At 44.1% G+C, this 13267-nt stretch overlaps 1 protein-coding gene across 6 annotated transcripts in view; it reads right to left on the reverse strand.

Moving 5' to 3' along the window:
- The window catches only part of SIL1 (SIL1 nucleotide exchange factor), a 286621-nt gene that overhangs the window by 216362 nt on the left and 56992 nt on the right, over positions 1-13267 (reverse strand). The window contains exon 1 of one of the 6 annotated variants that reach the window (XM_047830933.1): positions 637-1077. The exons of 4 other annotated variants lie outside the window; for them this stretch is intronic. In XM_047830933.1, the coding sequence (XP_047686889.1) occupies positions 637-717 (81 nt within the window). In that variant the 5' untranslated portion in view covers positions 718-1077. Of the gene's footprint in view, positions 1-636; positions 1078-13267 lie in introns of those variants that run through there. One more of the 6 variants, XM_047831015.1, reaches the window with a different exon arrangement.

A 13267-nucleotide genomic window follows, 5' to 3' on the forward strand; every position in this document is an offset into this window, starting at 1 on the left:
AGGCAAGGATTTCAGGACCACGTGAATCAGAAATGCCGGGGAAGCACTGAAGGTGCCCATGCTCCACTTTAAATGAAATCAGTTACTAAAGCCCAGGGATGTACACGACTTCTTAGTTGATTTGAAAAACAACAAAGTCTGTAAACTGTACTTCAAAGGCAAGTCTTCGACCTACCAGGAAAAAGGAAAACACAAGATAGGAGTGGAAACACGACGCGAGTAGAGGGCAATTCCATATGGTGAATTCCTGGCCTCTGCCAAGAACCAGAATATCAACAAAGGAGCAGTTAAATGCAGAAACTGAGGGTGGGAGAAAGGGAACAGATGCAGAATCAAGAGCTAATCTCGGAATCCCCACCGCCTCATCTGGCACTTAATAAGAATTACTGGCACTTAATAAGAATTACTCTCTGATCACAAAAGGTAGGGAAGGCGACTCCTAGGCTGAGGCCAGGGCCCACTTGGACGTCCCGTTTGGGAGGGACGAGATGTGCGTGTGACGGGGACAAGGAGGGGATGTGTAGGGACCCCGCAACAGTGCTGGGAAGGCGCCGGGGCCGCTGGTGGGAGGAGGCTCGGACAGCGCCCTGAGCCCCCAGCGCAGCTCCAGGGCCGGGTGGCCCTCACCGCCCCTACCTTCGGCTTCCCGCCCGGCAGCCGAGGGGCAGACACAACCCCCACAATTCCAGGCGGCTGCAGCGGCAACCAGCTCCCCATGCGCAGACGCCGCGGCGACCTTCTGAATCTGTGAGCGCGCACTTATTACGTCACTTCCCACCTCACCCAATTGCTGCCTTCCAGGACGACGAGCGACCGCCTCCCTTTCTTTCCTGCTCTGGTAGCTCTTAAGCCCCGCCTCTCTCTCCCCCGCTTCTGTTAAGTCCCGCCCACTAACGCACACGTGATGAGTCGACTTTTCAGCTGTAACCCTCCGCCAGCGTGAGACACCTGAAGGAGACTGCCGCGGGGCTGATTTTGCTTCCAAGCTAGACCAAAATGGGACTTCGAGGTTTCATTTCTGATTTTACAATACTGTAATTTCTTTCTAGCGGAATGAACATCAGAAGGAAACCAGCGGGCATGAGAAGTAGAAATAAATTAAGCTGTTGCCACTCAGTGTGGAATAGATAAATCCGAGACTCTTAAGCTGTAAATAGTCCTTTGAAAATTCGTGCAGAGAGGTCACCTATAAGTCGTCTACTTTATATGCTTATGTATTGTGTGAATTAAAAACGACCAATTATTTTCAAAGTACCCTACAGCTCAAATGCTGCTAGAGCACTGAATATCTTATATGTGCCAGGTGTTGCATATATATATATATATATTTTTTTTTTTTTTTCTCAAAACTTCCTGAGATCAGAACAGCCATCCGTTTTTTATAGGTGGGGAAGCTAAGGCTCCAGGAAGTTGAAGAACTTGTAGAAAGTCGTATAGTCAGGAAGTGGTAGAACTGGGAATGTAAGCCAGATTTGAGTGCCTCCCAAAGTCCTGTTCTTTTTCCATAAGACCTTCCCCTTGACCAGAGTAGTTTAACCTGCTTAGTAAAATGGAGCGCTCCCTCAGGCCCTGAGAGTCCAGACACAGTGATTCCTGGTCAATCATGAGTGGAGAAAAGTACAATCCAAACAAGCAGTGACTTCCCCGGAACAGGTATTCCCCAAGAGCAATCCACCTGTCTCAAGTTTGTGGTTTTTTTCTGACATTTTTGAGGTATAATGTGGGCTTCTAGCAGTTAATATACTTTCTTGATTATGTTTACTTCAAACAGATGGGAAATCGCACCCATGAGCAAACTTCGGTTTGCCTGGGGAAGGAGAACAAGCCTCTGGGCAATAGTGGAGTGGGTAGTGTCAGTTTTTAAGAAAGGTCTACATAGGACACTTCCCTAGGACTGAGTGGGAAAGGACAGAGAACAGTTCACTTTTTCCATGGAACACCCAAGAGGCTAGCAAGAGTAGCCCAGCAATAATTCTAGCTTGTGTCACTTCCTAGTAGCATGAGGATAAATAATAAACGTTCAACAAATATCTATTACATCAGTGGTAAATTACAGAATGAACATATAAAGTACAATCAACCCTGACACATGTTATAAAAAGATACTAATAAAGTGCTACGAGACTATTATGCTTATAAATAGAATAAGCTTAAATCTTATAATAGAATGAATAAATAAATGCATGGGCCAAGAAAAGAGTCCAGCTGGACACAGAGCTGCCAACACTCATAGGAACCTGGCTGCCTTCTTGGGACAGCTCTAATCAGTTGATGTGTAGGGGAAAGAGAAATTCTGAATCTCCCCAGGCCTCAAAACGTTGAAAAGACCTGAGAACCTCCTTCCCAGGAGAATTAGCTCTGATCTCAAGTCTTCTCAGCTGCTAAAATCAGTGTGCAGGACTGGGCCTAAACAGCCCCTACTTTCATGGCCCCCAAACAAGAAGAACCACTTAAAGGTGGGAAGTTTGAGGTCCAGGGATGCTGGGATGGTGGGTGGTGGGATCACAGAAATCTCTTCTCTGTTTCCATGTATTACTCTTGGAATTGAGCAGAAATAAGTTTAAATTTTTCTTTTAAATAAGTAAATGACAAACAAAAAGCCACCTCTTCTTGCAGCTCTATTGGAGAGCTTCCAAGACCCCTCTTCCACTCCCCAGAAGAGCAAAAGCTTGCAAGAGTACAGAGGCTGAGAAATTACCTTCAACCTGACCACCACCAATCAAAGGAAACCACAGCCCTGCTGTGGCATACCCAGAGCCCTGCTAGGCAAGAGATTTAGATGATCAATTAGCCTTCCTCAATAAGGAAAATGTGTTGAGTAGATCATTTCTCCTCTCATCAGCCTTTCTCAATTAAGCTCCCACAAACCTGATACCCAGTGTGTGAAAGCATTTCTGGCAGCAGGAATTGGCTCCCTGCTCCCTCTGGATTGGCCTAGAATATTGAGCATGGGGAGCAAGAGCCCCAGCTCTGTCTCATCATCAAATTGTCCTGTCCTGCTTCCTCTTCCTCTCTGCACCCCTCCCCCTCAGCTTTCACCATACACTTTAAATCCTTCTGCCAGAAATCCTTCCTGGACTCCAGACATTTTATTCACTTGAACATGAGTACCAAACTACATGCCAGCTGTTGGCTATGGGGATACAGCTGTGAAATAGTACCACTGGGTTCTTACCCTTAAAGAGCTCAGGGTTAGATGAGAGATACAGAAATGTAAACAGATCAAATCAACACAGTCCAACAAGGACTATAAAACAGAAATATTAACAGAACTATAAGAATTGGCCCATTTAGGGGCACCTGGGTGGCTCAGTCCATTGAGTGTCCCACTTTGGCTCAGGTCATGATCTCGCAATTCGTGCCGGAGCCTGGAGCCTGCTTCGGGTTCTGTGTCTCCCTCTCTCTCTGCCCCTCCCCTGCTCTCACTCTCTCTGTCTCTCAAAGGTAAATAAACATTAAAAAAAAAAAAAAAAGAATAGGCCCACTCAGTTCACACGGCTTTGTTTCCAAATCCCTTATGTGAGTAAAACTCTTCCCCATTCATCATCTTGTTTGCTCCAGACAGCTCTGTGAGACAGATAGGGCAAATTTTATTCCCATTTTACAGATACAGCAAAACTCTTTGAACTCATCAGATCTGTGCTGCCCAATATGATAGCCAACAGTCACATGCAGTATTTAGGTTTAAATTAATTAAAATGAAATAAAATTTAAAACTCAATTCCTGAATCACACTAGCCTCTTTTCAAGTGCTCAAGAACCACATGTGAATAATGTCAACTGTATCAGACAGCATGGATTATAGAACATTTCTGTCATCACAGAAAGCTCTTTTGGACAACAGCACTTTAGAGGTCCTGAAAGTCAGTCAAGGGCAAGGATGTGAATGAAGCCAGAGCTCTCAGTGTTCCCAGGCAAGCTGAATAGAGCTGCCAACATGGAAGAAGCAAGAAGCTGAGGGGCACTGCCAAGGAGACCAAGAGGAACTGGCCATCTGAACCAGGGTCCTCCACTTCTGGGCTGCACACAGATGGAGTGGGTGGCAGCAACCAAGGCAGAATGGAAACCATATGATCTCTACCCTGAAACCTGGGCACATCTCAGCCCATATAAGCAGCTTCCTTGGTGGAACTCCAGAATTCTAGGTATCTCTACCCCAAGAGACCTCAAGGACCCCAGTGACTATACTTTGCTCCGTCTCTGGTTCATTTCTGAAGGCCTCATTAGCAGAAAAAGAAAAATAACAAAATGCCCCCTGCAAAAGGGATATGAGGCCTCTGTATGGCAGCCTCTCACCTGCTAGAAGGCCTTGGCAGCTCCGCAGGGCTTCAGCCAGAAAAGATCAGTAAATTTAAGCTGCATTTGCTCTCAGCTAAACAGGCATCTCTGGTTCAAAGGAAAAGCACTCAAAAGAAGAGACCTAGAAGACAGGCAAGATTTCAAAGGGTTCTCACCAAAAAACTCCCACTGAGGCCGAAGCAAAACCCCAGAACCATGATTCTGTCTCCAGAAACACCTTCAAGCACACACCTACTCAGGTACACAGACATGTGACACAAATGCACTGCCTGCAGGCACCCACAAAGGCAGCAAACCACAGGAACATACACATACACACAGGGCAAAGGTACAGCCCTGTTCCTGCTATCCACTGCTGCACAACAAAGCATCCCAAAACAATAATCATTTATTTAGCAGGTTGGGCAGGGCTTGGCAGGGAAGAATCAACACTGCTCTGTGTACTGTCAGCTGGTGTGGTTCAGTAAAGGCAAGATGCTCACTCACATGGCTGGAAGTTGATCCTGGCTGTCAGTTGGGACCTCAACTGGTGCTGTCAGCCAGGACACTGACAAGCAGCCTCTTTTAGTAGCTGCTTGGCCTCCTCACAGTTTGGTAGCTGGTTTCCAACAATGAGCATCCCAAGAGAACAAAACATAAAAGTGCCTGGTACTTTAATGATCTACCTTCAGAAGGGACATAGCATCATTTATGCCATATTCTGTTGGTTGAGAGACTCAGAGAGGTCTGTCCACATTTAAGGAGAAGAAAAGAGAGACCATCTGTCTATGGGAAAAGTTGACATATTGTAAAGAGAACACACGGGTTGGGATATATCATTGCAGCCACCTCTGGAAAAGAGCCACAAGCCCCACACCCTGGCACAAACACCCACAGTCATACACACATCTTACACATCCAAAGTCAAACGCAGGACACAGACAAGTTTACACATGTACATAAATTAAAACATTCTGCATTTATACACATGAACACTGTCACACAATGGTATGGACTTTACCACAAATATATTTCTTACATAATTACACAAATGTATCTAGTGAAACATGAAAACATACCATATAGAGTATATTGAAAATCAATCAGAGACCATCAGGAAACCAGACTGGGAGCAGATGGAGTATAACCTAGGTGTGAGCTGTCCCTCACCCTGTTCCATTTCCCCACCAAGAACCCATGGCTGCAGGTATCATAGAGATGATAGAGGAGAACATTAATCCCCCACACCCCACAGCAGATAACCTGAAACCCCTTTTGAGCACTTCTTTCCTCCCAAGTCCCTGTCTCACCTCTGTCCCTCCATGGATCATTTTTTATCTTTTCTTTCCCTTGCATGGTACCCAGTCAGCCAGTTCACATCTCATTCTCCAGGATTTTCCCTCAAGCCTTCCTCACCCTTTGGTCATACAGAGCAGTTCAGGTTTGCCCAGATCCATGATAAAAGGCTGATGTAAAGAAAGACAGGCAGGGACAGGAGCTGGAACCAAGGTAGTCTGAAGACAGGCTATACTGTCATCTCTCCTTCTCATAGACCACCAGTCCTCTTGCTCTTGTCTGCATCACATCAAGATATCTGACTGGCCAATACAGTTTAACTTTACATTCTAAATTTGGGCTGAGTTAAGTTGACTGGAATAGTTCACTTCAGTCTCTGCCCACCCCCACGCACACACCTGGAACAGCCCTAAGAACAAGGCTACTGCAGGGCTGTTGTAGGGCAGCCTATGGGCCCTCTCCTGGTCCAATCTGTGCCGACCCCTACATAAGGGCCAGGGCTGCTTCTTCAAGCAGAGAGATGCAGAAGGGATGTTGTCTGCTACAGGATCCTGGGCATAACGGGTACAGTGACTGGCCATGCCTGCACATGCTAGCACAGTCCTGGGTCACCAAGTCAATAAGGGGAGAACAACTCCTCTGACACTGTCCCTAAAAAGGTTCCCAAGCACCAGAGCTTTGGGAGATCATGTGTGGACAATAAGGCTTGCAGTGTGGCAAGACTCAGAACATTAGATCATCAAATCCAATACCACTGAGGCACCTGGGTGGCTCAGTAGGTTGAGCATCTGACTCTTGATTTTGGCTCAGGTCATGATCTTGCAGCTTTGTGGGTCCAAGCTCTGCATCAGGCCCTGCAGTGGCAGCACAGAGCCTGCTTGGGATTCTCTCTCTCCCTCTCTGCCTCTCCCCTTCTCGTGCTGCCTCTGTCTCTCTCAAAATAAATAAACTTAAAAAAAATTCAATATCACTGTCAGCAGAGAGCCTGGATTCAGGACTGTGGAGCAGTTTAAGAACCGGCTTCAGCATCGGACAGCTCAAATTTTGACTACTCCTCACTAGCTAAGCAAGTTGCTTTAACCCTAACCTACCTTACAGTGGTGTTTCCTTATCTATAACATTGAGGTAATATTAGTATTTCCTTCAACAATTGTTATGGAGATTAAATGAGATAACATATGTAAAGCATTCAGCACAGTGCCTGACACAGTAAGTGCTGAATTGATCTTCTCTCTTCTCTATTCTTCTCCATGCCTGTTGGTTACACATACATGGTGATAGAAGCTGGGCAAAGTTAAATCACACACAAATACACATGTGGATCCTGCTTTATGTCCCCACTTAGTATTCTAATTATTCCACTCCCAGACCTACACACACCTTATACATCATGCCCAGGCTATATATGAGCTTTTGCGGAAAGGGTGGAAGAAGAGGTATTACTCAGGCAGACAAACCCTTCCTCTTGTCACAAATAAGACACACATGAGGGGTGTCTGGGTGGCTCAGTCAGTGAAGAGTCCAACTTCAGCTCAGGTCATGATCTTGCAGTCTGTGGGTTCGAGCCCCACATCGGGCTCTGTGCTGACAGCTCAGAGCCTGAAGCCTGCTTGGGATTCTGTGTCTCCCTCTCTCTCTGCCCTTCCCCCACTTGTGCTCTGTCTCTCTCAATCTCAAAAATAAATAAACATTTAAAAAAATTTTTAAACAAATAAGACACACATGAAATGAAAGGTATGGGAGTATCTCTGGAACAGAGGGTCTTGGGAGATCTTCTGGAGAAGGCATACTGTATTATCTGAGCTGGATGAAGATGACAAGCTGAATGTGGTTTTTCTCAGCAGCATCTTTATTGCTCCATATGTTGGAGCACACAATGGGCCAGGTCAGGCGACAAGGGGCTGGCCACACACAACTAATCATTGTTATTTGTTTAGATAGTGTGGCTTCCCATCTCCCCATGGCCTCTGCAGAGACACCCAGAGTGGGAGGCATTGGCACCAAGATCACTATGGAATTATGAGACTGATTGAACCATCATGAGAGCCACTCTAGGGAAATAAATCTGCCCTGGCTAGAAATGGATTGCATAGCCACAGGAACCCTATTCCATTCTCCTAATGTCTGCTCCTCAGTAACTGGCAGGGGTAAGAGATGGAGAGTGGAGAAAAGTTGAGGAGCCCTCCTCCAGGGCAGGGTATTTAGGGGTTCTGGCCTTGTCCACTGCCCACCCTGGGCAACAATGAGAATAATAACAACATTAAACAGAACTTTACAGTTTATAAAGCTTTCTCATGTACGCCTTTTAATTCTCACAGAAATCCTTTGACATACAGATATAACCTGAAGTTCAAATACTCTGAGAGATGTAGCACAGTGCTGGGACCATAAATGCCCCTAAATGAAACATGTGGAATAGAATGATGCTAAGGGTCCAATTAGACCCTTTGTTCTAGCTCCGAATCTAATACTCTCATATCACAAATAGGTCAGATTCTGCCTATTACAGTATGTTCATTTTTTTAAAACGTTTATTTATTTTTGAGACAGAGAGAGACAGAGCATGAACGGGGGAGGGTCAGAGAGAGAGAGGGAGACACAGAATCAGAAACAGGCTCCAGGCTCTGAGCTGTCTGTCAGCACAGAGCCCGACGCGGGGCTTGAACTCACGAACCACGATATCATGACCTGAGCCGAAGTTGGACGCTTAACCGACTGAGCCACCCAGGCGCCCCTACAGTATGTTCATTAGTTGACAAATTTATTGCGTTCGTGTGATAGGTGCTATGCTAAAAGCTAGGGATTTAACGATAAGTGAGCAGACTTAGTCTGGAAGTAGATTAAAGTGGTCTCAAATTCTTTGCACTCCCATCATTGAGAGGTATAGTATATATCCCATCCCTTTGAATCTAGGCTGGCTCCCTTTGACTCGAGATTGCTCTGACCAATAAAGTACAGAAGTGATGCTATTCAGTTTTAAGCCTACTCTGAAAGCTTCCACTTTGGTCTCTTAGAGCCCTGAGCAGTTCTGCCATAAGTCCAACCACCCTGAAATAGAAACAGCATGGATAGGGAGAGGGGCTCAGCTAAGCCCTGACTTCCAGCCACCCAGGGAAGATACCAGACATTTGAGTGAAGCCTTCTTGGACCTTTCAGACCAGACCAGCATCCAGTCAAGTGTCACTGAGAGGTCCCGGTCACCATCACATAGAGCAGAAGAATCATCTAACCAAACCATTCCAGAATTCCTGGCATGTAATATCATGAGCTATAACAAACTGACTGTTGTTTTAATCCATGAGTTGGCAAAATTTTCCTATAAAGGGCCAGATAGTAAATATTTTAGGCCTTGCAGACCATGTGCTATCTCTGTCAGGTGCTGTCATTGTTTTGTCTTATTTTGTTTTTAATAACCCCTTAAAAACGTAAAACTAGGGGCACCTGGATGGCTCAGTCGGTTGAGCATTTGACTCCTTGATTTCAGTTCAGGTCATGATCTCAGGTTCATGGGACTGAGTCCCACATTGGGCTCTTTGCTGACAGCACGGAGCCTGCTTCGGATTCTCTCTCTTCCTTTCTCTCTGCCTCTCCCCTGTGCATGAGCTCTCTCTCGTAAACAAACAAACTTAAAAAATGTGAAAAGGTGGCGCCTGGGTGGTTCAGTCGGTTGGCGTCTGACTTCAGCTCGGGTCATGATCTCACTGTTGGTGGGTTTGAGCCCTGCGTCCGGCTCTGCACTGACAGCTCAGAGCCTAGAGCCTCCTTCAGATTCCATGTCTTCCTCTCTCTCTGCACCTCCCCCCTCGCACTGTGTCTCTCTCTGTCTCTTGAAAATAAACAAATGTTAAAAAAAGTTAATAAAAAAAGTTTAAAAAAACATACTTAGTTTTCTAGTTATAGAAACACAGGCTATGAGCTAGAAGTGATACATGGGCCCTACTTTGTCAAACTCTGTTTTAAACCACTAAGATTTTTTTTTAATGTTTATTTTTGAGAGAGAAAGTGCTTGCACCTGCTGCACGCCACAAGCAGGGGAGAGGGATGGGGGAGAGATAGGGAAAGAGGAAGACAGAGGATCCAAAGAAGGCTTTGCACTGGCCTCAGAGAGCCTGAAGTGGGGCTCGAACTACCTGAGCCGAAGTAGGATGCTTAAACAACTACGCCACCCAGGTGCCCCTAAACCACTAAGATTTGAGGTTGTTTGTTACCTAGACAGGTAACCAAAACAGTCCTTTTCTCCATGATACTAAAAAAATGCAAGTAAAGCATAAAACAAAGCCAAAAAATACATAATTAATCAAACTACCACATAAAGGAGATGAGCCAGGCACAATGGGACTTAATGTCACTGAGGTTTTTAGGAAAGGCATCCCTCAAGTGGCAACATTTAGGCTGAGATTTGAAGGTTCACTAGAAGTTTGGAGGTGAAAGGAGCAGAAAGAGTATAATGGCCGAGCCATTTTGCTTCAGTGTGGGAACTTCTGACCAGCAATTCTAGTTCCAGAGATTTCTGCTGGAGTGGCCAAGAGCCCACATCACACTTTTACTTCTTCCTCTACCTAATTCTTCTTCTGCTTTCTTCCTTGCATAGGTGTTGCTCCCTAATACACATCTTTAACCCTAAAGTCTGTTTTAGTGCCTGCCTCTGGAGAACTGAACCTGTGACACTTGCTAAAACAAAAAGGGAATTTATTTACCTTTGTAATTAGAAAGTCCCCAGGTGGAGTCCTGGGTTTCAAGCAGAGCTTGATTCAGAGCTCCAACATGGGTGACTAACATGGACACAGGGACTTCAGTGCTAAAACCAGGAAAATCCCAGGCACACAGGGATGATTAGCTAGTCTTGCTCCAACGTGTAACCAGGTCATGATGTCTCTTCATTTCTTGACTCTGCTTGCAGCTAGGTTGGATGATTCAGTCTCAGACTCTACAGGTAAGCAGCTCCAGACCCTATATTCTCTCAAGTTGGAATCCTACAAGCAGGAAACTAGTTTAGTCCCCTCATAGCTCTAGATGGTTGGATTCATTTGTACTGGCTTTCTTTTTTTTTTTTTTTTTTTTTTTTTTTTTTTTTTTTTTTTTTTTTTTTTTTTCATTTGTACTGGCTTTCATCGGCCTTCTTGAGCCATGTGCCCATACACTTTATTTCTAGCTTAGTTTTTTTTTTTAATTGAGACATAATTCACATACTATAAAATTCACCCTTTTAAAGTATGCAATTCAGGGGCGCCTGAGTGGCTCACTTGGTTAAGTGACCAACTTAGGCTCTGATCATAATCTCACACCTCTTGAGTTCAAGCCCCACGCCAGGCTCTATGCTGACAGCTCAGAGCCTGGAGCCTGCTTAGATTCTGTCTCCCCCTCTGTCTGCCCCCCACCCCTTGCTTGTGCTCTGTCTCTGTCTCTCTCTCTCAAATATAAATAGCCATTAAATAATAAAATAAAATAGTAAAGTATGCAATTCAGTAAAAATAAATAAACATTAAGGTATGCAATTCAGTGGTTTTTTTAGTATATTTACAGTGTTGCACAATGATCACTACTAGCTAATTCCAAAATATTTTGATCACCTCAAGGAGAAACCCTGTATCCATTGGCAGTCACTCCCCACTCCCCTTTATCTACTCTGGATATTTCATATAAATGAAATCATATGTGTCCTTTTGTGAATTTTTTCTTTCACTTGGCATAATATTTTCAAAGTTCATCCATGTTGTAGCATACATCAGTACATCATTCCTTTTTATGACTGAATAACATTGCTACTGTATAATAACATTTTCTTTATCTGTTTATCAGATAATGGACATTTTGGTCATTTCCATTTTTTGACTGACAGGAATAATGCTGCTATGAACATTCATATTCAAGTTGTTGTTTGCACACCTGTTTTCAATTCCCCTGTATGTATCTAGGAGTGGAGTTTCGGGGTCATGTGGTAACTCTATGTATGCCCCCATTTTCAATCAAGAACTGTTGCTTAGAGGATGGAATGGTCTAATTGTTTTAAACCGAAGTCACATGCTCCATTCCTAGTGCTGAGGGTGGAGTCAGTCTCACTAGAACCACATGGATTGAGGAGACAATGATCGTTCACCAGAAGGAAATGAGGTACCATTACCAGATGGAAAGTGAATGCACCCCAAGCAGCAAATCCACAGATGACCACTGCAAAGAGCTACATTTATGGAATGCTTACTGTGAGCCAGACACTGTGCTAAGTATATGCATTATCTCTTTTACCCTTCACAACAATCTCCTGAGGATTCTGTTATTCCTATTTTACAGATGAGGAAACTAAGTCTTAGAAAAGTTGAATAAGTTGCCCAAGTCTGTATAGCTGGGAGTCTAATTGCAAAGCAAAGCATCAGGGAAAAAAACAGATTCTGAGGTATGTTAAAATATATCTGCTAGAGGCTCTTGTATTTTGTATTCCCAATATTTTTATAATCATTGGAGAGGAGTCTGTGTAACCAAAAATTTCCTTTCACATCATGGACAGGGAAGAACAGGTTTTTATAATGAAAAAATCAGTTGACTTTTTTCCTTTAGATTTCCAAGTAAGCTTCCAATTTTGTCAGACCGCATCATTGGCATTGAAATTAAGTAGATATATTTCTCAGAAAGCCCCCATGCTTCTTGTAACCACTGATGTTTTTCTAATAGGTCTAGCAGAAATTCAGCTAAATTCTTCTTGTCATGAGATTAGGAAATACAGAACTCTACATCAGGCTCTTAGCCTCCTTCAGATACGATTTACAAGAGTCCTTATCTCAGGCTCGTCTGTGGTTCTTATGGTGAGGACCTAGGGCCAGGGATCTCCCCACTCAGTACTCTGGTAGTCCACAGCCTGGATGGTGTGAAACAGGTAGGGCAGAGATGTGACGTTGCCAAAGAGTTGAAGGGGTATAAGGACTTGCATTTTGTTGCCCCACACTCTCTGCCAATTCCAAAACACTAGCCTTTCGAATGTCATGGCAGAATAACTTTATATGAAGCTGTATACTGTACCAGCTTCATATTAAAAAGTAGGCTTACAGCATCACACTGACTCCTCCTTGAGAGACCCCTTCCTACCATCTCCTCCTCCCAATATATACACATTCCCACCAAGGAAACTTGCATCCTAAGCTCTTGAAAGATTTACTGCCAGTACCACAGACAAATTAGTGAATACTCTGGCAGTTGATTCCAAAGACAGGATGCTCATTTGCATGAGAAGTTGCATGTCATTTGCATTATATTTGCAACCATTTGCATATCACGTCTTCCCTGTCAAAATGTACATAAATCCTTTCTACTTTCATTTTTTTATTTTCTAAAAAGGACTACGCCTCCACATCCTGCCCAGACTGTCTGATAAAATTACTAGTTGAGTATTCCTAGCTTGATTGTGAAGAACCTCACATGCCACACTGAGGAGACCTCAAGCGATATCAGAATTCAGTTTAAGATACTTTATTCATTCATTCATTTATTCAACAGATCTTTATTGAACACCTACAATGTGCCAGGCACTGTTTCAGGTGCTGAGGCTATATCTGTGAACAATGAGATTAAAAATGATTTACAACATTAAAAGTTAAATTCAGTCGTTTCAGATTACCTGGCACCACCCTGATCAATAAATATGAGTGCAAACTAATAGTAAAATCTCATCAAGGGGTGCCTGGGTGGCTCAGTCAGTTAAGTG

Source organism: Prionailurus viverrinus, chromosome A1 (assembly GCF_022837055.1).
Source record: "Prionailurus viverrinus isolate Anna chromosome A1, UM_Priviv_1.0, whole genome shotgun sequence".
In the NCBI taxonomy this organism is placed as follows: Eukaryota; Metazoa; Chordata; class Mammalia; order Carnivora; family Felidae; genus Prionailurus; species Prionailurus viverrinus.